General features: G+C 45.2%; 3 protein-coding genes across 8 annotated transcripts; 2 read left to right on the top strand and 1 right to left on the bottom strand.

Moving 5' to 3' along the window:
• The first annotated feature begins 6 nt into the window (after positions 1 to 6).
• Positions 7 to 17,471, top strand: LOC112973988 (polyhomeotic-like protein 1). Of its 4 annotated transcripts, none has more exons than XM_026082472.1 (17): positions 7 to 1,290; positions 1,741 to 1,929; positions 2,089 to 2,157; positions 4,135 to 4,291; positions 4,903 to 5,013; positions 6,917 to 6,994; positions 7,775 to 7,924; positions 8,908 to 9,063; positions 10,268 to 10,766; positions 11,111 to 11,859; positions 13,029 to 13,176; positions 13,298 to 13,506; positions 14,093 to 14,207; positions 14,817 to 14,925; positions 15,582 to 15,732; positions 16,586 to 16,817; positions 17,158 to 17,471. In XM_026082472.1, the coding sequence occupies exons 4-17, from the start codon at positions 4,178 to 4,180 to the stop codon at positions 17,310 to 17,312; spliced, it is 2,976 nt and encodes a 991-aa protein (XP_025938257.1). In that variant the 5' UTR covers positions 7 to 1,290; positions 1,741 to 1,929; positions 2,089 to 2,157; positions 4,135 to 4,177; the 3' UTR covers positions 17,313 to 17,471. The 4 variants fall into 4 exon arrangements, with proteins under 4 accessions (XP_025938257.1, XP_025938260.1, XP_025938258.1 ...); XM_026082475.1 differs by adding an exon at positions 2,922 to 3,000 and having other exon boundaries at positions 7 to 1,929; XM_026082473.1 differs by lacking the exon at positions 1,741 to 1,929 and having other exon boundaries at positions 7 to 164.
• On the top strand, positions 4,178 to 17,312 carry PHC1 (polyhomeotic homolog 1). Its single transcript, XM_026082441.1, has 14 exons — positions 4,178 to 4,291; positions 4,903 to 5,013; positions 6,917 to 6,994; positions 7,775 to 7,924; positions 8,908 to 9,063; positions 10,268 to 10,766; positions 11,111 to 11,859; positions 13,029 to 13,176; positions 13,298 to 13,506; positions 14,093 to 14,207; positions 14,817 to 14,925; positions 15,582 to 15,732; positions 16,586 to 16,817; positions 17,158 to 17,312. The coding sequence occupies exons 1-14, from the start codon at positions 4,178 to 4,180 to the stop codon at positions 17,310 to 17,312; spliced, it is 2,976 nt and encodes a 991-aa protein (XP_025938226.1).
• An 883-nt stretch (positions 17,472 to 18,354) lies between the features above and the next one.
• On the bottom strand, positions 18,355 to 25,060 carry M6PR (mannose-6-phosphate receptor, cation dependent). Of its 3 annotated transcripts, none has more exons than XM_026082478.1 (7): positions 23,761 to 25,060; positions 23,490 to 23,663; positions 23,127 to 23,299; positions 22,929 to 23,038; positions 22,607 to 22,737; positions 22,073 to 22,199; positions 18,355 to 21,462 (listed from the first exon to the last, which is right to left on the bottom strand). In XM_026082478.1, exons 2-7 carry the CDS (start codon positions 23,660 to 23,662, stop codon positions 21,340 to 21,342), a joined length of 837 nt encoding a protein of 278 aa, XP_025938263.1. In that variant the 5' UTR covers position 23,663; positions 23,761 to 25,060; the 3' UTR covers positions 18,355 to 21,339. The 3 variants fall into 3 exon arrangements, with proteins under 3 accessions (XP_025938263.1, XP_025938264.1, XP_025938262.1); XM_026082479.1 differs by having other exon boundaries at positions 23,864 to 25,060; XM_026082477.1 differs by having other exon boundaries at positions 23,490 to 25,060.
• Between the last annotated feature and the right edge of the window lie 6 nt (positions 25,061 to 25,066).

Below are 25,066 nucleotides of genomic sequence, written 5' to 3'. Positions count from 1 at the left end.
GCGGGCGGCCGCGGCGAGGAGAGTTTCTCGGGGTCAGGGCGGGCTCTAAGTTGACAGCGCCTGTGGAGCAGCCATTGTCTACCCTGCCCCGCATCGGGCTGCGCTGGGCGTCGGGAGCAGCAGACGGAGCAACTTCACCTTTCAGCCCCGCTCCCGCCGTCCAAGTAACTCTGGAGTCTCTCGTTCCTTCGCGCTGTTCATTTTGCTTTAAAAATTTGTGTTTCTTTCATTCCCTGCCCCCCGTCATCGCTAACATTCTGCGGCGGTTTCCCCACCTCCCTCTGCAGTGGGGCCGTGTTGCATTGTATATACGTGTTGTAATGAAGTGTCTGCGCACGGAGCGCGTACGGACGCGTGCACACCCTCTGTTGGATAGAGCCAGCACTCGCTCAAGTTTGCTCTTGGAGTTGAGAGCAACGTGGGAGCTGGGGTTGCGCTGTGCGCTTCTCGAGAACTTGTGCCCTGCTTTATTTGCGAGGCGTCTGGTGGACATTTGCGTTAGAAGCACAGGTGTGCAGAGCAGATGCAAGTGTGGAATAGGTGGTAGTGTTCCCATGCACAGCTTGTGCAGTGCTGTAGGATCGTGCTGACTGCTTCCAAAGCGTCAGAAGGCAAATGCATCTGTCCCTGCAGTTTCACTTCTCTGCTTCTGAAGTTTGGAGAGTATGCCATAGGGAACTATGGTAACAACGTGAGGAGAGATGGGTGTGCTATAGTCTTGGTAGTTAATTTTTCCTTCTAAATCTTGTGGGCCATCCTGTGCAAATCTTACTTGTTCACTGACTTGGTTTTCCAAGGATGAAGCTACAAAATCAGTTGTAAAGTTAGAAAGTATTCTGCAGGCAGCAATCCTGTGTGAGGAGGAATGGGTGGGGTAAGCAGATAAGACTTTTTTACCTCCTACCTAGTGTTCTGTGGCTAGCGTAGATGTTTGGCCTGGATTTTCTGTTGTTGCACTTGAGAAAGGTTAAGAAATTGTAGACAGGCTACCCGTATTCCTCTTGTTAAGTGTTGAAATCAGCAGTGCACGTTAGGCTGTAGACTGAGCCCATGTTCTCATGCTTGTACTACTCCATGAGCTAGCTTTCTCCCTTTTTCTTCATTTTTTGTGGTGCTGTCATCGCTGTCATGATATTAATAGGCCTTTGTATTCTTACGTGTCGGTCTCTTAGGGTGCAGTTCTGTATTAGGCTTAATCCAATTTAGCTCTTCTTCAAAGGTTAATTCCCTATAATGGCCACATATTTTACCTCATTCTTTTGCTTGGGATATACTGATTATGTTTGCAAGGTGAGTTGGTTAACTCAGTCTATTGGGAAAAACAATCATTTGGTTGTTTTTGATAGATTATATATCTTCTTATGGAGCAGCAGCTGAATCAAGTAGTCTGGCAGCTTGGTGATTACTAGACTGATGTAGGAGGAGGATCCTGGAAGATGTGCTTGGAGGAGGGGAGTGTGTGGAGGGAAAGGGTGAAATCAGGGCTATCTTGTGTGGGGGTAGCCTGTTTTTGGGTCGGATTACCCTAACATGGAACTGCATTCACTTGCTTGCTGAAGTACCATGCTGCTTGATTTTTGTATTTGGAAAGGATTTTGTTGGATAACCTTGCATGTTATGAGTGACTGTTAAAATTCTCATCATCCTTCTGCAAAGGGGCAATATGATGCTTTATCAGTGTCCCCGAAAAGCCTTTTGCTTACACAGAGACCATTTTTTTTGATGCCTCCCACCCCAAAGGTACCAGTGTTTCACTAGGATTCCGTTTATGATACAGCCTGATTTTAAGAAAATCTAGATCAATGTGAAACTCTCAAAAAATGCTGGAAATCTTGAGCATTGATACTGTTGTATACCAAGGAAACAGACATTAGTGAGCAGAGCACCATGTCAGAAGCCAGGTTTCTCCTCCTAGTGCAGCTGTTGAGGGTAAGGTTACATGCTACAGCTAAGCAGATCTAACAGCTTGCTTAGTTTCCTTGCCTGCTGCTTCCTCCTTCCCTTTTCTCTCACTTGCACTTGTGGGATCACAAGTGATCTGATTCATATCACTGACCCAATGGAAAATGATGTCCTTTGTTTGTTTAGGTTAGTTTTTCTGCCAAGTTAGCAAGCTGAATCAACTGATGGAGGGATCTAGTGAGTACCAGAAGCAAGGTAAGTGTAGGAAGAACCTGCAAGGGGAGGTTGAGGGTGGGCAAGAGAACAGGAATTTCCCCCTTCTAATGGTAGCAGAGCTATTAGATAACTTGGTTGTAATGTTTGTAGCTTCACTCTGTCTCGCATTTTAACCCCATTCAGTGTACTTCATGTATTTACCCCAGTTTCTTCCTTTGTAACAGTCTGTATTCTCTCCCTTCTCAATTGCTCAATTAATTTATTTTCAGGCTTCGTTTAGTTGTGGTGCTGCCCCAGGGGGAAAAACTTTAAGGCAATTGTCTTCTCCAGAGCTTTTATGTTCTAGGTAGGCTTATTGACTAACTGTTTCTAACTGTAACAGAGTTGTGCATGAAGACAGTGGCCAATTAGGAGGTTGTGTCTCACAGTTGGGGAAAAGATGATTGCAGGGTAGAATTACTGATGGTACTGCTTAAGCAGTACAGGCAGGTAGTGTTAGAATTGCAGGGAGATCCCTGAGCAGTACTTAGGGGCAGAGGTAAAGACACACAGGGAAGCCAGAACTGGAACAGCAGCTATGTGCTTATTGAAAATAGATTTTTTTTTTTTTCTAGATTTCAGGGAATAAATTTGGAGCAGCAGTTCCCTGATTTAGCCAGCCTTCCTCAGCAGTGTTAATGCTACTGTTGTACTTTACTTAAAGTCACCTGCTGCCCTTAACAACATTCCAGAATTTAAGAACTTATGTCTGGAAGAGAAAATTACTGTACTTCCTTTTCTGTTGTGCTGGTCTGTTTGTTTAGTCGCCTGGAAAAAGTGGTGTGAAGAAGAGTGAAGGCTGTGAGTGAAGCTGTGAAGCCCATAATTTCTGGATTTGAAAAGGTCTAATATCTATGCTAGTGCTATGAGATCTTGGAAGTGCAGGGGGTCTTATTCAGAGGTGTATCAGGTAGGCTGCAGAGGAGCCAGCTGGTGCTGTTGGAAACAAACAAAAGCTGTTAGTGTTATCCAGACTATTGGAAGATATTTTAAAATCTTACATGGGATGGTTTGCTTCTAGGAAATCCATTTTTCAAAGGAATTCCATTGAATAAATTAATCACTTTTGCTCTTGCCCTTTTCTGGCTCTAATCCCTCCTACTATTATTCCCAATATACCCATGTTTCTTGCTGGAGGAAACTCCCTGATCATCCCCATGTGTTACTCTTCTGCTGAACATTCTTTGCAGTCTTGCTTTTCTTCCTCTTGGCTGATGAAAGCCTTCTCCGATCTTTTCTCAGTCCTGTAGTTCACCGCAACCCATCTTTCTGCTGCTGGAAGATATCTGGCCCTTCATGACCTCCTCAGAAGTTTTCCCCTCACATTTGTTCCTAGTGATCAGTTTATTCACTCTGCTCTCATTCCATTCCTCCTTTAAGCAACTTGCCACCACAGATGACAGGTTCCAGTCTAATATTTGAGTTATGAACTGTCAGGAACAATGAGTACCCAGAAGTGCATGTGATCGGAGAAAGAAAGAATAATTAGGGGTTGGGGGCTAAACTGTGAGAAGGAGGGACTGAATTGGTAAATTTGCAGCAGGACTGTGGAGTTGTGGGATAATTTTACTTCTTCTGGGGCTAGAGAAAAGGGGGATCACAAGTTGGGAAAGTGAAATGGGAGACTAGAAGCACAGTGTAATTTGCCTCAATTTACTAGCCTTGAAGTAGAGGTGATCAGATCTGTAAACCAAATGATTGTCTGAATAAGCTGAAGCTGGTAGTTATCGCTCTGCCTTTTTAAGAATTCAGGATAGCTGTAGCTTCCACTGCAGTATGGCAATAAAAATGTGAGAATGTGTACATTATATTTTTCACTGTGGTAATAAAAAATTCTGGGTGGTTTCAGACCCCCGGTATCCCCAGCCCCTTGTGATGTGGCAAAGCAGTGTAAGAAGATTAGTGCTGTATAATGCAATGAAATACAGTTTGGTTCTTTTTTCTAGCATGACTTATTTTCTAATTCTCTTGATTTAGGTCTGGAGTCAGTCTCAGTCTGAGCTCCCGGGATCCTGTCACCATGGAGACTGAAAGTGAACAGAACTCCAGTTCCACCAGTGGGAGCTCCACTTCTGGAGGAAGCACCCGTCCTCAGATATCACAAATGTCTCTGTATGAGCGACAGGCGGTACAGGTAAGGCACTGCTATGTTATAGAACTGGATGTTTGTCCATGGAAGGTGGCAGTGAGCCCTTCTGTATTGCTCTGAGCTGTCATGTGTCAAGGTAGGAGCATGCTTAGAGGATTGTCATGTTTTCAGATTTAGGAATTCTTGTGCTAGGCCAGATATTTACTCCATATAGCCTGATGCTCTGCTTCATATTTTGTAGGTGACTCCTCCAGTGTCCAGCCTCTTATATTTAATCAGTTCTGTGATCCAATAGATTGATCTTAGCCTGCTGTTGTATAGCAAGTTTTTCAGTTTATCATCCCAGTTCCTCTGAAATATCTGTACTATATAGGAACACTGGTCTGTCTTCCCACTCAACTATGCACATCCCCAAATTCCAAGAGTTTTTTTTAGTCTTACAAGTATACTTCCTGCTGTCTGGGAATACACCTATGATTCAGTCTGTTACTGAATTTGTACTTGTACTACGTATTTTGATGCTCTAATCTGGTGGCTTCACTTTTTTCATGGGGACCAGGGATGTCTTGTGGCTGTTATTTAGATCCTGATTTCTCTCTTTAATCACGTTTCATGGGCACGATATTTTTGACAATTGGGTTTTCCTCTTTCTCCAGGCCCTTCAGGCACTCCAGAGACAGCCTAATGCAGCCCAATACTTCCATCAGTTTATGCTCCAGCAGCAGCTTAACAGTGCCCAGCTTCACAGCTTGGCAGCTGTCCAGCAGGTGAGTTGCCAAGGGGCAGAAGGAAAGGAATTCCTCTCTGGGAAAGAGCTTCATTCTCTGTTTATGCAGTGACTTGTAGGATGAGGTCCTGATTCATGATTAGACAACTAGTCCCTAAACCTGTATTTAAAGGTAATGCAAACAACTAAGAAACAGGAAGCTAGATGGAAATATCCATTTGACTTTCAGTTACAGAGCAGGACAAGATAAAATCTGGGATCCCCATAAGGGAACATACTTTCTGGAGGCATATGATTAACCCCTTCACCTCCTTTAAATAAAAAATGGATGATTACATCAGTAGTGGATAAAGGAGCATTTTAAAACTGTCTTAAAATGAACCATGGATTGTTGTTTCTCTGAGAATGCATGTGGTCTTGTGCGCATGAAATTTCACACCGTGTCCTCTGAATTTTTTTGTCTTTATGCTTAGGATCCCATTTTTTCTTTATCAGTTACTAGCAAGATGGATCTGGGGAAGGTCTTCTCCAGCAAGGGATGTGTTTCTTTAATTGAGATCTGTTTGTATAAATTGAAATGATGTATAATGCCTAACTGTCAGGCAGGGTTTTTTTTTAGCAACTTTGTTTACCTGTCAGACTTTATCCTCGGTTGAAGATGAATTTTATGTGTGATGTGACAATAGTATTCTCTCTGTGTAACATCTTCATCAGTAGTTGCAGTTCTCGGATATCAGTTCAGGAATCCCAGAATCCCAGAATGGTTGAGGTTGGAAGGGACCCTCTGGAGATCATCTAGTCCGACCCCCCTGCTCAAGCAGGGTCACCTAGAGCACATTGCACAGGATTGTGTCCAGACAGCTTTTGAATATCTCCAAGGGTGGAGACTCCACAACTTCTCTGGGCAACCTGTTCCAGTGCTCTGTCACCTTCACAGTAAAGAAGTTTTTCCTCATGTTCAGACGGAACTGCCTGTATTTCAGTTTGTGCTCATTGCTTCTCGTCCTATTGCTGCACACCACTGAAAAGAGTCTGACCCCATCCCCTTTACACCCTCCCTTCAGATATTTATACACGTTGATAAGATCTCCCCTAAGTCTTCTCTTCTCCAGGCTGAACAGGCCCAGCTCTCTCAGCCTTTCCTCATATGAGAGATACTCCAGTCCCTTAATCATCTTCGTAGCCCTTTGCTGGACTCACTCCAGTAGCTCCATGTCTCTCTTGTATTGGGGAGCCCGGAACTGGACACAGTACTCCAGATGAGGCCTCACCAGGGCTGAGTAGAGGGGGAGGATTACCTCCCTCAAGAGTAGTTCTCAAATCCCTACCTGCAGCTTTATAGTGTAGGGGGAATAGAATCCTCTTGCCAGTTTCACAGAAATCTTAGTTATAGACTAACTGAACTTATTACCCACGCAGGGCACTTGCCATGGGATCATATAGGACAGAAAAAGTTACCTATTATTTACCCTCTTCCACCAATCATATGTGCTGTAATCAGAAGTTTGTTGCCTGGAGTAGTATCATTGCACACCTGTTACTAACTTGCACAACTTGCCAGCATAGTGTTAATGTTGTGGGGTTGGAGCGGGTTGGAGCAGCAGGATGAGGGTTGTAGTTTGTAGCGTGACAAGCTGGGGCAGTGGTAGAATATATACCCCTGGGTGGAGGACTGGAGGTCACACACTGTAAGTGTCTGTTGTCTACTGCCTTGGGTGATGTACAGGACTGAACTGGTTGGGGAAGAGGAGGTACCCTGCTGAGTTGCTACACCTGTTTTGTAGGGCATGGCAAGAGATTTGTAGTCATTATATTGTGTTCCAGTTCTCAGGAATGGGAGAAGGTAGTGATGATGGGATGAGGTGTTCTGGCCAAGCCAAATATTTGGATTGGATTTAAAGGTTTGTTCCAGGTGCTCATTTCTCTGCCCATCTCTCTTGCAGGCTACAATTGCAGCCAGTAGACAGGCCAGCTCCCCCAACACCAGCACCCCACAACAGACCACCACTACCCAGGCTTCTGTAAGTAATTGCTTCCTCAGACATACCAAAGCCTTGCCCTGCTTGTTCTTTCTCCTCTTTGTCCTTTTAGAAAGGAAATCAGCCAGGAAAATCCGTCTGCTAAGGCTGCTGGGAATCCTCAAGATACAGACAATTTTGAAGATTTGGGGTGCTGTCATTATTGGTGGGGGTTGAGGAGGCAGGAGAAGGTTTCTGAGTGAGCGAGGCCCCTTAGCTGGAAAGGTAGAAACTGGTTTCTTATTGCTGAGGCTTTGAGAATACATTATCATGGATTAGGAGAGGATCAAGACTTCTAAGAAGGAGAAGGAGTTAAGATGAGCTTGAAAGGGATTGTTCTTTTCTTTCTTGGGCCCAGGAAAAGTGGCTTGTTGAGTGAGAGGAGGTCTGGGTTTGTCTTGAGTATTGAGGAATTATATTAAGGAATCTTATTTAAAGAATGGAAGAGTTTGTAGGGTAGATTTATATATATATATATATATATATATATATATATATTTTTTTTCTTAAGAGGCTGGAGAAAGACTTTTTTTTGGGGGGGATCTCTGTAAAGTTGCATGTTAACAGTGATACTCAGGTTCAGCATACAAATCTAAACTAGCCAGAAGTTTAGATTGCATAGCCCCTTAAGACAATAGTTTCTTTCTTCTTGTCCCCCGTGCAGGATGATGCAGGGAAAAGCTGTAAAATGCCTGTTCTGACTGTGCCCCAATGAGAGAATTTGTACTTGTGTCTTTGTCCCCATCATTTCTCATGTCATTTGGGGCTTTTCTCTCTTTTAAGATCAACCTAGCCACCACATCAGCTGCGCAGCTGATCAGTCGCTCACAGAGTGTGAGTTCCCCCAGTGCCACAACCCTGACGCAGTCTGTGCTCCTTGGGAATACCACCTCACCACCTCTCAACCAGTCACAGGCCCAGATGTATCTCCGGGTAAGAGACTTATACACAAAGCATGTCCTGATCATGAACCCCATTTTGCTGTGTGGGACTATGAGCATAAATTCTTACCTCTGGACTAACTCCAGCTTTAGGGATCACGTGATGTATTTTAAATGCAAATGGAGAATCTTTTGTCCCTGAAACCACAGGTTTGACTCTGGACTCAGCTTTTGAGGGTAGATGAGCTTTATATTGTGTGGTTTAGGGGTGTGCAGGTGAGATCCTGAAGAATCATATTTGTCTCTGCTCTGCATAGATGTTAAAGATCCCATGGCACTTCTCACTAGAGTATAAATGTGAAATATATATCCTAGATTGAGTATAGCTCACAGAAATAAATCTATTTTTCTCATTCAATGCTGGAACAGATATACGTCTGGTAAATTACTCTCTTCAACCACTGCTGAGCTCAGGCACATAAGTCAGGATTCAAGCAAGTCTGGGAGCATAGACTGATGTGAACAAATATCTCATCCCTTAAGTCAGTTTGAGGTGCTGCTATATACAAAACATTGATTATTATCAGATTTAATCTAGAGTGTGGTTATCTACCTGAAATATATTTTCTGCTGTTCAGCTGATTTTAGCTGGCTTTAGGTACAGACTGTAATCCCCTTCTTTTCAAACAGCCCCTGTCTTGGATGTACATCTTGTATCCCTGCTTCTCAACCAGTCCAGGATATATATCTGAAAATTATACCCCAGCCTTCTAGCCAGTCTTGGGCAGTCTGTGGGAGTTGGCCTAGGCCCACATTTGATAGAAGATCACTCATTTCCATAAGGAAATTGTTTCCAGTTTCCTGCTCCTGCAGGTTGTGCTAAGCATTACAGTGCAAGGAGGGTTGGGGGTTTTGCAGCGTGTGACATTGCAGCCCAGTGTTGCTTTGTAATCTGTTTGCTTGTGGTTTGCTGTCTTTCTTTCTCTCCTCCTCTCCATTCCTTTCATTCCACATCACCTGACCCTTCCCCAACAGCCGCAGCTGGGAAACCTGTTGCAGGTAAACCGGACCTTGGGCCGTAATGTGCCTCTTGCCTCCCAACTCATCCTGATGCCTAATGGGGCCGTGGCCGCTGTCCAGCAGGAGGTACCACCCACTCAGTCTCCTGGGGTCCATGCGGACACAGACCAGGTCAGTGATACCCCCTCCCAGGGTCCTCCCCTCTGTCCTGCACTCAGTTACCCCACACTCTGGTCTTTGTCTCCAGTCCTCCCTGTGTAGAGGATTAGCTCTATTTTATCCCCATCCTGTAGCCCTATAACTGCTGCATGCAGGAGGGTCTGTTCACTCTTGCTACTATGTTTCTATATTTGCTTTTTGCCTTCAAAGACAGGATTAATTTCTGCTTAAAATTTCTTGGGTGAACCACAGACTGGCTCAATCCTGTCTTCGCAGTTTCTTGGTTGTCCTTTTGTGGAAAGAATTGTGGGTTCTGTGTCCAGTTTTCAGTGGGACAGGTGCTCTGCAATGAAGAGCCTCTGCCAGTGGTGGTATTCCTTGACCCAGTTAGTTTGCTGTTGTAAAGATGCCAAAGACTGAACAGACCACAGGGTCTTAGCTCCTGCATTTATCTGTAAATATTACTCCAGGTCAAGGAGCTGCCATGGCTTCCCATTCTGGGGATTTCCAGAGGCATTTTTGAACAACCTGAACTGCTCCTTTCTGCCTCTGCTGCAGTTAGTTAGTTCGTATTTGTCTTGTCTGGAGCTCTTTCTTTGAAGCAAAGTCAGCCACAATCAAACTTGAAGATAACACTGCATTTGGAGGGGGAGTAAATACAGAGGATGGCAGCACCAAAATGCAGAGAGAAACTGGAGAAATCAGAAGGGCTGCATGCCATGAGAAGAGATGAGGGCCTCCTGAGTGGAAAGCCCTGCACAGAGAGAAGAGGCAGGTGGCACAAAAATTAAAAAGGAATTGCTGAACTTAAAGGGGAATCTCAGTGCTTTCTGAGCCATGCTAAAGTGGATCCTACCAGTGCAGGAGCAAGGCAGGCAGGTCTGAAGGCTGTCCCATGCCTTTTAGTTTCTGATGATGGAATCTACTGTATGTAAAGAATGGTGTTATCCTCAAGTTCTGTTCAGAAAGTGCCACGAGATCTTTAGCTTCCATCAGAGATGGGCAGAAGGGAGTTTAGGTTAATAAGACTTCTCGGGAGGGCTACATCTGAACTTTGCCCTGCAATGTTAGCCAGCTTCCAGTGTGAGGCTTTAAACATCAGCTTAGCCTGCATCTCAGTAGCTCATATTGCATCTGTGTTATCTGCTTCTGTTAAACTCCCAGAAGGTAAATATACATAAAGCAAATGGACTCTGTTTTGTATGTGTGTTTCTAGGTGCAGAACCTGGCTGTGAGGAGCCAGCAGACCTCAGCCACTAATGCCCAGCTCCAAGGCTCTGCTCAGAAGGCAGCTCTGCCAGGAAACTCCCAGCCTTTGGGCCTACCACAGGCCACAAATACAGGCCAGACGTTGGCAGTGGCTCAGGCTTCTTCTGGCAGCACAGGCCAGTCCCTCAACTTGAGCCAGGGGGCCACAGGCAGCAATGGTGTCTCTGGGAGTGTGGTGGCAAGTAGTGGGAACCAGACCTCAACAGGACTGAGTCAGGCATCCTCAGCAGGCCCTGCTGGAAGCTGCCAAAGGAAAGGCACAGGGGTGGTTCAGCCATTACCAATAGCAGCTGCCCAGGCAGTGACTGTCAGCCAGGGAAGCCAAACAGAAACAGAGAATGCTGCCACAAAGAAGGGTGAAGCAGACAGTGGTGGACAGCAAACAGTGGGCATGAACCTGACCAGGACAGCTACACCAGCACCTAGCCAGACATTGATCAGCTCAGGTAAGTGGGGACCTGCTCCTCCTCTTTGAGCCCATTGGGCCTTCTCAAGAGTGTCTCTTTTGAAAGCCCAGTGGTGAGAGGTTTCCCGACATGCCTCCCAGCCTCAGTGTTCCAGGATGCTATTCTCTAGGAATTATCCCTCTCTATGAATGAGAGAATTTCATCTCAGCCCATTCAGTCCCCAGTCTCCTCTGCCAATAAGCTGTCAGTCATTTTGGAGCTTAACAATTCGAACCAGTGCTGGGGGGTTAAAAAGTCCACTTCCCATCCCTGCTTCTTTTTGTTCCCAGCTGCCCTGCTGCTAATTTTCTGTATTGCCCTCTTTTCCCACCCTGTGTTTGTAGCCACATATACACAGATCCAGCCCCACTCGCTGATACAGCAGCAGCAGCAGATCCACCTGCAGAAACAAGTAGTGATCCAGCAGCAGATTGCCATTCATCACCAGCAGCAGTTCCAACACCGCCAGTCCCAGCTGCTCCATACAGCCACCCATCTCCAGCTGGCTCAGCAGCAACAGCAGCAAGCGCCACCTCTGACTCAGCAGCAGCAAGCTCAAACCCCGCAGCAGCAAGCTTCATCTCAAAACCAGCAACAAGCTCAGACCCTTGTGGTGCAACCTATGTTGCAGTCCCAGCCACAGCCTGTTCAGCTCCAGCAGGACAGCCCTTGCCAGCCAGCCACCAAGTCACCTGTTCCAGTTCAGTCAAAATCTCTGGTCACCCCCATCAAACCACCTCAGCTTGGGCCTGCCAAAATGTCAGCAGCACAGCAGCCTCCACCACACATCCCAGTGCAGGTGGTGGGTACACGGCAGCAGGGCTCAGGTCAAGCTCAGGCACTGGGTTTGGCTCAGATTCCTGCAGCAGTGCCCACCTCCCGGGGAATGCCAGCTGTGGTCCAGCCTGTTTCCCAAGTCCATGTTGCTTCCCCATCATCCGCTCCAGCATCCTCACAGGAAGCTCCTCCCCTCACCACAGGGGTAAACTTAGCGCAAGTTCAAGGCACAGCCCACACGGTGAAGAGCACAGCCTCCTCTCCAGTTGTGGCTCAGATGCCAGCAGCATTCTACATGCAGTCTGTCCAGTTACCAGTAAGTGACACCACTGAAAAGGAGGATAGCATATGGATTCTATTTGTTCATTCCTAGGACACCAATTTCAGTCCAGCCCCAGGTCAGTGATGTGGGATGTGTAAGGCCTTTGGGGAAAGGAATATGGAGATTTTTCCTTTCAGATGTATTAATTCCAATCCAGTCCTAGGGATTATTGACTGCAAGTAATTCTCTTTCACATGATCATTCAAAGGCTTGCATGAAATGTGTTGGTGAGACTCAGTCCTACTTCAAATGGGAGTATATGTCCTCATCACATACTATCACAATTAACAATAATTGGCTCCTTTGTGTCTCTCAGGAGAGAGACCAAGGCTGAACAGGCCATGAAGACTGAACTCCCTTCTCCCTGATAGGTGTGGATACCACCAGGTCAGAGACCCCTTGGTGTGTGGTATTGGCCACAGAGTTAGGGCTGGTTCTAGGCTTCTAAGGTTTCTCTAGCAACAGATTATGCAGAGGAAAATGAAGATGGCTCATGCTGCACAGGCTTCTTTCATGCTGTTCTGAACTGTCCAGCTAGAGCCTGCCTAACTCCCTGTTACAATAACACTTTGCTAGCCCAGGTATCCTTAGCAGGCTCCTCAGACTGTTCATTTTCATGAGATTTCACTTGTGTAGTCAAGGGCAGAATGCACCAGTTTGTTTCTAAACTCTGACTCCTCCTTCAGGCAAATCCTGTGATGGCTCCCTGATTTTTTGAGAACTAGAGGACAACTCTGCTCTTGTCTAGCATGTTTCCCTTACTGTTCTGACTCTCTTCCTTTGTAGAAACAGTGATATAGCTAAAGGCCTATTTGGAAACTGGTGGGTGACTGCCATTCTACTTTCTTCTTCCTGGAGTAATCCCTTGAGACTGGGACAGTGCTAGTGTCTTGATGTTATATCAGTGTATCAAGATGAATTGGGACATCATATCCTAGTCATACTGCTGTGCTGGTGAATGTCCTAAGTTTTGCTTCCCACTAGGTAAATGTTCTTAAGCAGAGGAGTGTACTGCTGAGGGAGCTTGAGTGTTGGGGAAGGAATTAGGCAGAAGACGAAGGAAGATGGAGCAGGGTGTACCCTCCTGTTGCCTTCAATCTGTGGTGTTCTGTGATTTGAGGGGGGTCCTCTTTCTGCTTATGTGTTCATCTTTCTTCACACAGGGCAAGTCTCAGACTTTAGCGGTGAAGCGTAAGGCAGAGTCAGAGGAGGAGAAGGAGGAATCACCCAGTGTCAATGCAGTCCTGCCTGCTAGGTCCTCTCCTGTGACAGACAGCCCCAAAAACATGGAGGAGAAGAGTGGCCTTGGAGGTGAGGTGCAAAGGAAAGCTATGTTCTGTGTTGGCTAATGATCTGATCTCATATTGCAAAGGGAACATTAGGAGTAGATAGAGCAAAGGTTACAGTGACTCCTGTGGTCTTAACATTCCAGGTAAATCTGATCCTGCTGCCAGTGCAACCCCAAATACCACCTCAAGTGAAGCAACATCAGTCACACCCACCCTGGCTCCCACCCCAAACCTGGCAATGGTGTCACGTCAGATGGGAGACTCCAAACCCCCACAAGCCATTGTGAAGCCCCAGATCCTCACACACATCATAGAGGGCTTTGTCATCCAGGAAGGAGCAGAGCCATTTCCGGTAAGTGTCCAGTGCTGCAGAGAAGGAGATATATATCTCTTTTGAGAGGGTGGTGGTCTGCCTTCTTTGGACAGGAGTTTCTTTCCCCATGTTCCAAGTCTGCTTTTTCCCTTGAGACACAGGCAGTGAAAAGAGGAAGGAAAAGGAGGAAGGTTTCATTCATGAAGCAAGTATTAAATGGTGTTATTAAAGAAAGTGGGCTGGAGGGAAGTGATGGGAATTGTTTTCCTCAGTAGTCCTCAAAACAATAATTTATGTAGGAATTATAAGAAGGTTCTTCTCTCCGGTTTTAATGGAGGGAAAGATGCACTGCATGTTGAACAAGCAGCAAGTGAAGTTAAAGCAAGTAAGGGGAAATCCTGCAGTGGAATTGCAGGATATTCAAGACAGATATCAAAGATCAGCCAGTATTGCCAAGCCTGTTGGTCAGGAAGGAGTAATAACTTTGTTCAGCATCCCACCTCCTCCAGTAGGCAGAGAGATTCTTTTGAGCTCTAATAAGATGCAAATGGCATATACCTCGCACAGAGTGGTAGGCACACAGATGCCTTTACTGATGGGCAGAACTCTTTCTCTTCCTGTCCAGGTTGGTTGTTCTCAGCTATTGAAAGAATCTGAGAAACCACTGCAGGGAAGGGGTCCCTCTGGACAGAGTGAAAACCTGTCCAGCAATTCCCCAGGAGGGGACAGTGCTTCTATGGGTGAGTTTCAGCACCAGGAGATCTAGCAAATGTTAAAGTTTTTTTTATTCTCTGATGCTTCTTTATCTACTTCATACATTATGAACTTGTATTCCTTCTTATCCTTCCGCTAACTCTTTAGAGACTCAAACTCAGGCTACAGACATAGGAGCTCCTTTTCTTGAGTGCTACAAGATAATACTTTTTTTTTTTTTTCTTAAATATGACCTAATACACCTATGTCAGTAACAAGCGGGAGATTCTGAAACGTTCCTGTCTCTAATGACTTTTTGAAGGCTGTGAAAGATGTGTGGACACAGCTGAGGTGCAGTGATGAAGATCTCCCCATAGCCTTGTAGGATATGAGGGATATGCTAGTTGTTACTTGCTCAGCAAAAGGATAATGAAAGGAGAAATACACTGTACTATGCAACATCGTAGGGCCCTAATTAGGGGGCTTCTGCCTCCCCTCTCCCAGATTCTTCTCCAAGCTAACTGCATAACATATTGAATAGAAAATAGTGTTTGGAGTCAGTCTGTTCTGAGGAACAGTAGTGGAATGGTGAATGATGATGTATGGTTTGCTTCAGTTCAAACCATCAAGTGGTGTGCATCTCTGTATCTCACTAGAGCTTGATAAGAAGGCAAACTTGCTGAAGTGTGAATATTGTGGAAAGTATGCCCCAGCCACCCAGTTCCGTGGCTCCAAGAGGTTTTGTTCCATGACCTGTGCTAAAAGGTAATAGCAAGATACCATCTTCCTTTTCTCTGACTATCCATTATCTGGAACTGGGCATGTGCCTCTACTCTAGGTAGTGTACAGTACTTCAGTACATCCGATCTACCCTCCATGGGATGGATCTCCTAATGGTTTGTGAATGCTTTTAGACCAGGATGAGGTAGATTTGATGTTGAGTGTAAATAGGATTTCTGACTTGTTCAGGAAATGAGCTGGGAAGGGGGAAGTTCTTACTGGGCTCTGAAGAACCACTTTTCAGTCAGATGTACATCTAGCTGACTAATCAAATGCTTACTGTTAGCTGTCTGCTGCATTTTGGTACTAGACAAAGACACAAGGAAGTATAGGGAGAAGAACATAGGGAGAAGTTGGACTAGTCATTGCCATCTTCTGTTGACAGTAGAGGGCATGTTATGGGTCTCTTTTCCCTTAGGGGAATGACTTAATCGACCCTTCAGATGTTAGATCAAAACTCTGTCCAAATATTGCTTGTGTCAGAAGTCTGGACTGGTTCCTTCCAAGGGGAAATCTTAGGAGGAGGAGGAACAGAACCTGATGGTAAAGAGGAATTTTATCCCCATCTAGAGAAAGAAGAAGCAGTTGCTGTTTAAGTAGTTTCTGTTTCCTAACTGCTGCTCTGGTTCTACTTATTTGAGGTACAATGTCAGCTGCAGCCATCAGTTTCGGCTGCAGAGAAAGAAGATGAAGGAGTTCCAGGAAGTTAACTATGCTCGTGTGCGCCGACGGGGACCACGGCGCAGCAGCTCTGAAATTGCTCGAGCAAAGATCCAGGGCAAGCACCACAGGGTAAGGACATAGTCCTGTCTGCCTCTGTCCAGGCAGAGCTCACTGTAAAAGTTGTCACTGCTGGATGTACAGATTTCCTACAATGGACGTGCTCTGCTCCTGTATCTGTGCTGTAGCTGTGTTAGCTGCTGGATGGTCCTGGTTGCTCTTCTTTGAGTCAAGGACTGAGTTCCTGGACACTTGCAAGTGCTTAGGCCAAACTTTCACAAGACACTGGTTCAGACCTAACTCACTCTGCCTCTGCATTGTTCCTGTCTTAGTGACAATGATGTGAAGTGTGGTTTTGCTTGTTGTAAATGCATTCACAGCTGAGGTGAAATGCATGACCCATCTGTAGGCATACAGCATGTGCAAAGTGCACATTGACACAGTTATTACACAAGACACAGTGAACTGTTCCAATTGTGCATCAGCTGCAGATAGTGAATTCATACTTGTACTTATTCAGTTTGCTCTGTGTTAATTGCAGCATGTGTTACAGAGCTCTCAGTGAGTGAGACCAGCTGAAAGCCTTGGTATAAAACAAAACATTTTTCCTGTTTGATTAGCTTTCTTCCAGCTTAATGAGTTTTTAATCAGATCGTAGAAGGGATCTAATGAGTTCCAGAGCTGGCATGAGGAAGATGAATGGACTGGGGGAGGGTGGAGAGAAAGAAGAGCAAAGAGGAAGTGAGGAAAGAGGCATCCTGCCTCTTCTGGCATCAGTGAGCTCTTGTGTCAGCTGCCCCTGGACCAACAGCCTGAGACAGGGACTGTTGGGACAACTTCTGCTGTTCCCACTGTCTTGTTTTGCACTTAATTGTGAATTTCTTATAAATGCCTTTGCTTTTCTTTCTTTCCTGTGGGCTTGTAGGGCCAAGAAGATTCCAGTCGCGGCTCTGATAACTCCAGCTATGATGAGGCTTTGTCCCCTACATCTCCAGGGCCCCTGTCAGTGAGGGCCAGTCATGGAGAGAGGGACCTGTCAAACTCCACTATGGCTGCACCCACCCCAGATGTACATGGCATCAACCCAGTCTTCCTATCCAGCAATCCTAGTCGTTGGAGTGTAGAGGAGGTGTCTGAGTTCATTGCATCTCTGCAAGGTGAAGTTAAGCTCTCTCCTGCTGTCCTGTGATCCAGCATGGGAAAAATTGTTGGTTGTCTTTCGGGCAGTGAGAGGCCCTGCAAGTCCAAATGAGAGGTGCCTGGTGCTTTTATTGCATGCTGTACAGTTTCTGACCTGGAGTGGACTATATAGGTGGACTCCCTTAATTCCTCAAGGAGCCTGTGGCCTCAGGCAGCCTGTGGAGTAGAGCTTGGTGGGAGAAGGGGGGTTAGTTTGATTCCTAGCCTGCTTTCTGTACCTGCCAGCTGTCCCAAGAGTGGGAATGAGGAGAGTGCCTGGAGCACACGTTTCTCAGTGCTATTTTCTTGGCTTCACAGGCTGCCAGGAGATTGCTGAGGAGTTTCGGTCACAGGAAATTGATGGCCAGGCCCTGTTGCTTCTCAAGGAGGAACATCTCATGAGTGCCATGAACATCAAGCTGGGACCAGCTCTCAAGATTTGTGCCAAGATCAATGTCCTCAAGGAGACCTAATAGCTCTGAAGCTAGAGGTCTCCCTTTTGCTCTGATCCCAGTGCAGCTGCCAGCTTTGGAGTGTCCTGCTTGGGTGGCGAAAGAGGGGACCATCCCACATGATGTTGCATACAAAAAAGAATGAGAAGGAAATTAACTGAGTTGAACTGCCATGCACAAGTCTGTGTCTTGGTCTCTTTATGGTGCTACAAGGGGGAGGAAAACTCCCACCTGGGCCTTAACTGCTTTCTTTCTTCATGGTTTCAAATATGCTTCTTCCATACACCATGTAAAGAAGGGAGGGGGATTTTTTTCTGCCCTAACAGACTTCTGACAGGGAACTGCCCTGTCCCTTTTGCCACAGCAGGTCTGTTAGATCCTGTGTAGTTATTTCTGAATCTTGCTGTGCCAGAACTTGAGGCACTTAGAAAGGGGAACAAGTAAATTCCAAGTGACAGAAGTGGACAAACGAGAGTTAGAGCCAAAGGGGCTGCCTCTGTTCCACTGTTCTAAAAATACCCAGGCTGTTCATAACAGGGTTTAATAGCCAATCCAGGAGGCATACCAAACCCGAAGGCCCAAGGCAACAGGAGCTGCTTTAGCTTTGTTTCCTGTAGAGATGCAGATTGAAGGCTAAGTGTTGTGACAGCTGTTCACTCCAGCTGCTCCCCTTTAAGCCAGTCAGAAGAGGATTCATATTGAGTTCAAGGTGATGGAAAAAAAAGGGGGGAGAGGGGTGCTTTACCTTAGAGAACCCTGCAGCACTAGGTTTGTCTTGCCATTGTGCTAGGGAATAATTTACAGATCCAAAGCAGTCTTCGGAAGTGCTAAGGCTCTTCATAAAATGGGCTGGGGGTTGGGTTTTTTTTTGTGTGTGTGTGTTCTCTTACCAGTTTGTGGGGGGGTTCATGTCTGTCTTCATTCTCCTAAGGAGAGCTTATGGGACAAAGTTTAAGCTGGCAGGATTGCATCTCCTGCCTCAGGCTCCTTTTTTTGGTTGTCATTGTTGTAAAACAAGTATTTCTCTTCCTCAGTTTGAAAGAAAAAAAAAAACACACTCCCATCAACTGAATTCTGATACTTTAATGCTACTTCTCCTTTCTAAGTGGTAGAGTAAATGAACCCTCACTTTCAGCCCACACACCATTTTTTTTTAAGGATCAAATATGATATTCTGAAGTTTTCTAGACAGTTTGCCAGAGGAGATGAAGCTGAGCAGAATTCTCTTCTTCCAGAAGCAACTCTGCTTTAAAAAAAACACACACACACACACCCCACACAAAAACAACAAAAAAGCAAGCTGAGAAAGTTACACAAAGCACTAAGAGGTAAGTGCCCTAAAAGTAAGACATCTTCTAAATGCTGTCTCAGCTCTTCTGTGTTTTTTCAAAGTTTCAGATTAATTTTCCAGTGGAACATAAGTCTCTTCTGTATGGGAAGTGCCTACAGTTGGAGGAGGGCTTTAGGGTCACATGAAGAGGCCTAATAGCATGGGTAGGAAAACATTACAGGTCTTTGGAAGGGGCTAGATATTCACACCCCATTAGACAAACAAAATTGAGAGGAAGTACAGTGCTTAGCAAATGGCTATACAGTGTGAAAGCAACTTCCTAGCCTTAATTTAAATGCCAGTAATGATGTTGGTAATGACATCCTCACTCCTAAGAGAGATTCTGCAGTCTATTAAAAGTAGGCCCAAAGGATGCTGCCATTCTTGTACCCTGATAGTAGCACTAGATCTAATAGAAGTTAGGGGAGGGAAATTAGCCTCTGTAACAGCAATCATCAGAGGAAGGCTGCCCTTAGACCATTTTAGCAAGTTGCTTGTATAACAAAACTCACTTTGAATTTAACCTGTGGCAGGGTAGAAAGGCAGCATATCAGTTAATAGCACCTTCCAAGGACTAGGTTTATTTCACCCAAAGGGAAAGGTTTTACCTCTTAGCTAAAGTTCATTGTATATGTTAAGGTTCTTAAAAAAAAAAAAAAAAACAAAAAAAAAACTTTAAGGCTTTGCAAGTCTAGCTACTTTTTAACCACCCAACCTGACCATTAATCTGTTGACCATATCATCCTCCCAGAAAAATTAAAGCCCCTCAGCTTTCATCAAGTTATTGTGATTTTATTGTTGCAGAAAAAATGTGCAGCATTGGAGATTTTTCTGATCCATAATGGCCAGAGCTTTTAAGTTTCAGTCCAGAAAGATGTGCTTCTGGTCAAGTGTTGAGGGAACTGGCTTGAAACAATGTAGAAGCCATGACCATGTACTAACAAGAGGTTATCCATTCCAGCCAAGAGTAATTCAGGCACAAGACACTACATAGTGAGGACCCTCCACCTGTGACAACAAAGTTGTCCTGGCACTAAAGAAAGCTGCTGTCACAGAATTGTTCAAGTTTTTTGATTATTTTATTTTTGAAAGTTGTGTTTTGTACAAAAAAACCAAATTATCTTAAACACCACCATGAAAAACAGTAACAGCAGACTTGGTGACTTCCTATTTTTTCCATGTTACAAAAAAGATTGAGACCATAACAAAAGTCAAAGAAAGGAGGAATTGTTTGCCCACTCAATCCAGCAAGAAGACAGGACCACTCGCTTCTCAGTTTAACTGTTCAGACTGCATCTGCAGTATAAGAATGCATAAACCTTTTCTATTCCCTGTTTTCTGTCAGCAGCAGTGGCTTACAGTCTCTACCCTCAAGACTGAAGACAGGTCTCTGCCAGTTTACAGTATGGCAGAATGCAATTGTTAGTCTATAATTGCTTTTTATGTGAGGGGGTTAAAGCAAAGTGCCAAGTACCTGAAGGCTCCAATTAAGTCTTACAACTCAGCTGAAGCTGCCTTGGCCCCAGGGGAAAATTCTCTCTCCCAGCTAGTAGCAGCATGCAAGTACCACCTGCACTGGGCAAGTGTTATAAGACCGACCTGAATCATGCTTAGGGGGACAGTGGTTTATCCAAGCTGACTCTGTAAGCTTGGGAGTCCCTTATGCAGTTTTGAATGTGCTAGCATTCTTATCCTTTGCATCTATATTTCCTTTTTATAAAAGGAAAGAAAGATCTAGTAGCTTCACAGAAAAACCCTCTACCAGAGGATGAGACTTCAGAAAGCACATGATCAGAATTTTGATGATGACTGAGCAGTGTGGGCAGTTAACCTCAGGAAGGCTTTTAACAACCTAAATTGCAGCTACCTCTCTCATTTTGCCCTGATTTCAGTTTCACCTTCTTCAACACATGTCCCCTTTACTTAGCAGCACATCATTTCCTTTGGCTTCCCAGTGATCAAGAAGACAAAGATGTCATTTGGACTGAAGGAGAAAGTCATGAAACAGTATTCTAACTCCCATAGTTTTCAAGCATTTTCCCTCTCCAGTCTGAAAGGATATTCTTTGATAGCCTACATCTCTTCAAGAAAACTGGTGTGTACTTTTCAACACATTACCATTAGGAAAAGGAAAGACTGTAGAAGTGCTAATGCCTTTTCCATCCCCAGAGAGTTTGGCATAGAACACCCTGTGCAAGTTATGCTGGCAGAAAGTGACTTGTGTAACAGTGCAGAAGCTAGAAAAGCTGAAAAAAATGCATCTGAAGAATAAAGCCAGTGTCTTACAGATCTAAACCTTAGAGGAGAGACAAAAAGCTCCTCCTAGAATCTCAGCTGTTTTAGCCCACTGTCTCCTTTCCCACCCCCTCTTTGCACCCATCTATGCCCTTCTCAATAATTCATCTGCCAGCCCTGCTCAATACTGAATGCTGAATATGCATTTTTGCTGTCTCCTATTCCACTCTGAACACATTTTCCCCCCAGCTCTACTGCATTCCTTGAAAGCCTAGAACAGCATTATATTCATAAGACATGCCTTCAGGGACTGGTGGTGCTCACACCCAGAGGCTTTCATGATGCCAGAATGTGACACACAAGAAACAGTAAAAGCAAATAGTTTAAAGAAAATCAGAAGTGAGAGGAGAACTGTGTGGGAGGCACCTGGCTAAACAAGCACCAGGGAGATTGGAAGGAGGAAAAAAAAAATTTGAAAGCCTATCACATTGGCAGCAAGTGGTCATCCCGTTCTTCTGACTCCTCACCCAGCTGGTCATCACCCACACCACGGTATGCAGATGGTGCATTTTGAGGCTTAGATCGGCAGACAAAGTCACAGCCATCCTACAAATACAGGTTATTACAGCACTGGAATCAGACTATATGCAATTAACTTAGCACTAAAGCAAAGCAGCTTCTATAGCTTCTCTTTTGTTAAGGGATTATGTCTATCCTTGAGCTATCTGGGACACATCCTAAAAAACTTGTCTTGGTAAGGGGAGCATGCGTACAGAGATACTACTCAGTCTTGAAGGCTGGTCAACTCTGGGGTAGAATGTAGTACCAATTAACAGTATGCAGCAACATCACACTGAGACAAGAGTGAAGGATAAACAGTGTAGTCTAAGGTGACCAAGGAAGGGTTTCAGGGAACCAGACATGAACACTTCAGTCCCCAGCTTACCATTCCTATCTGAGAAGGATTAGCCACTAATGAGCACATGCTGTAGTTATGTGGCAGTCACAGGATATCAGCACCATAGGGGGGAACAAGACTAACATTTAACAAGCAAGCACTCTACAGAATAAGATACATGCCCTCTTCTGCCTCAGGTTGCTCTGTGGTTGGTCTACCCAGACACAGTCCATGAAGACAAGGCAAGTCCCAACTGCCATTTTCCTCATACACTAACACATGGGCCAGGCTGGGAATATACAAAGGTTTTTCACTCACCGCCACCAAATTGCCCAGATCCTGCCAGAAGGCAAAATGAGGAAACTGCTCCATGCCCTTGGCTCCTACCACTAGGCGCTGGTAGAGGAATCCAGCGATGATGTAGACTGCAATCAGTGAAGCAAATCTGGAAGACAGAATCTAAAATATTGATCTGCAGGTATAAATCTTTCAACAGCATCACATAAAATAGCATCTCTAAGCAAAAACACAGAAAATGAAGCGTCAAGACTCCTAGCCTGAATTCCCAGCTCTGGCAAAGAGCTGTGGTACAATTTTAGGAGATCATACCTTCCATGTTACAGTATGCTTGCCTGTAAACTAGGAAGGAGAATGTCTATAGGGAGCAGAGCAGCTCTACACCATCATGCTTTAAGCAACAACTTCTGCCCAAAGACTCAGAGATACAGCAGCATTTAACAGTGGCTGCAGACAGCTGTACTACAATTATCTGGTCTAGTACAGCATTTGCTATGTTTCTAAATGGCACTGGAGATTATGGCCTAGGAATGAACAGCCCTTCCAATAACTCACATGATTAGCAGAATGGAGCCAATGCTTAGGTGGGAATCCTCAGCTGGGCAGGCCACACTGCTGTCCATCTCAAAAAGGTAGAAACACTCCTGTTCCTTTTCTCGCTCTTCTGAAATAATGCTGAATGAACTCTGATTTGGGAAAGTCAAGTCATGTGAAAATATGTCTAGGCATGCTGAACTTTACAAGAAGGCAGTTCTACCACTGTTGGTGCAGCTATGCAATGGATACTGGAGGACAGAAGAAAACCTCACTGCCTCCTCAAAGCCCTTCTGCTGATAACCATCATTTGATAACCTCTCCCACCTCCTGTGTCACTCACCGCTGTAACCCCCTGCTTGCAAGAAATCATTATCACAGCTCTTCTCTTCTCACCACTGCAGTGTCTACCATATGAATCACCCCCTTTATAAATTAGCATGATCCAGTCACCTGCCAAGAAAAAGAACATGGGCTATAGATGCAGACCAGAAGGCAAGAGGTAGACACTGAGTAAGCAAGTTATCAGGTGGAACCTTACTTCCATTGAAGACCTGGGTTTCATTGATTCTTCCTACCACTGTAGTCTTTCCAGTCTTTCTATCGATTTGTACTAGGCCAGCAAAATCATGCAAGGAGCTGTCGACCTCCCTGCACATCCTGAAGTGATAAGTGTAATTTTCTGTTGTGCCTAGCTCCACAGTCGTGTTAAACCTGCATCAAAGAGAGGGCAGAGAACAGATAGCCTATTGAATTACAAAGAACAGTCCGAAAGCAGTCATTCAAGACCCTGGGAGCCAGCCACAGCCCACACCATGGGGAGCCCACTCTGTAGTCTGGCCTCAAAGTTTTCAATCTCCCTGACCTAAGATCTGCAGTGAGTTGATATGTGCTTGCACTGTACCTCATTTGGCTCAGAGGTTCCAGTTTCTTCAGCAGGGCTTTTTCCATTTGCGACTCGCTGCTCTCATCACCTATCACATCACAGCTCTTCTCTTTCACCTCTTCAGCCTGCACACTGACAGCAAGGGCCATAAGGACTACCAATAGACCAGAGGTATGCCAAGCTGATGACATCCTGGATATATACCAACCACACAGAACACAAGGGATTAACCATTGCATCACCTAATAAGCTCACTTGAAAGTCAAAAAGGCGGCAATTGGCCACTTACTCATTCTGGACTGCAAAAAGGAGAAGTCAAAACCCAGAAATGCCTCAAAGTTCCCATGAGACAAAAAACCCCTCAGAGTTTGGCATGGTCAAAGGCAACTCACTGATACAGAGGGTCTCTTCAGGCTTCTTTTCCAAGTTCTGTCTTGGGATCACAAAGTTTTGCTGCTGAGCTTAATTAGCATCGATTCAGCCAAAGCAGAGTCCAATAAGCTCCAGACTGAATGCCAGAGTAAGTTTCAGATGTAAGCCATTGTTTATTATTGCATCCCACTGAAAAGTCAGTCAACAAAAAAATGATTTACCAGTCCTCTAATCAATTGTCTCAGCAGCTCTTGTATAAGGAGCTTGCAGGGTAGAGCAACTATGATTAGTCAGGCTCTGTCTGTTCAAGCTCCTTAATCCTAATAATTGAATGATTATTACATTATCCTTCTTTAAATACTTTAGCTGAGAATCTGAAAGCATTTAGTAGTACGAAGCTGCAACTTCACAGAACAGTTTTCTTCCATTTACATGGGGGAAGAAAGAAAAATGAGACAGCCTATGTAAGATAAACAGAAGAGGCAGTAGCAAGGATGAGAATGAAACCTGGAAGCTTTGGCTTTCAGGCTTTTGCTATAATCATACATGAACCATCCGGGGATCATGCTCCTGCCTCCCCTCCCAGATGCAGTCACACAGCAGATTCCCCTCTACTTCTGCCATCACAGACTTCAGCAGAGTTCCAGGTGCTGGTGGGAGCTAACCAACAGACCAACAATTTAGTAAGCATCTAGCTGTGGACAGACAGCCTGTTAGGTGGACAGCCTGTTTTGCTGAGCATAACTATTACCTTTCATCCCCAGAGGGTCCATCATGAGAAGTTACAACTGTTAAGCCAACATTTTCATCACATGGATGTAAATACAAAGAGGTTAGATATACTTAATTGGGGAAGCCCCTGAATCAAGAACTCATGATTTGCCTCTCACAAGACAGCAAGGAGAAGTCTTCTCTTAGTACTAGAAAAGACTTCTCTGGGCAACCTGCTTGCAAACACTTAATTTATGTACTTGCTGAGGTACAAAGCAGTACCATAATACTGTTGTTTGCCCCTTGCCTGGGATCCCTCAGGCAAACAGATTTCAGTGCAGAGCGCCTCTACACAGGCCATTGTTCGTCACTGAAACACAGCTGCTTGCTTACAGCGCAGCGCCATGCCGAGGGGCTCGAGGAAGGGAGCGGTCTCACCCCGCGGCGGCCCCAGGAGCCCGATGCGACCCCCCCCACCTCTTATTTCCCTGCAGCCGCCCAGGCTCTTGGCC

The sequence above is a fragment of the Apteryx rowi genome, unplaced genomic scaffold (genome assembly GCF_003343035.1).
Source record: "Apteryx rowi isolate R43461 unplaced genomic scaffold, aptRow1 scaffold_578, whole genome shotgun sequence".
NCBI classification, from domain to species: domain Eukaryota; kingdom Metazoa; phylum Chordata; class Aves; order Apterygiformes; family Apterygidae; genus Apteryx; species Apteryx rowi.
The sequence above is the reverse complement of the archived record's forward strand: the minus strand, read 5'-3'. Positions and strand labels throughout refer to the sequence as shown.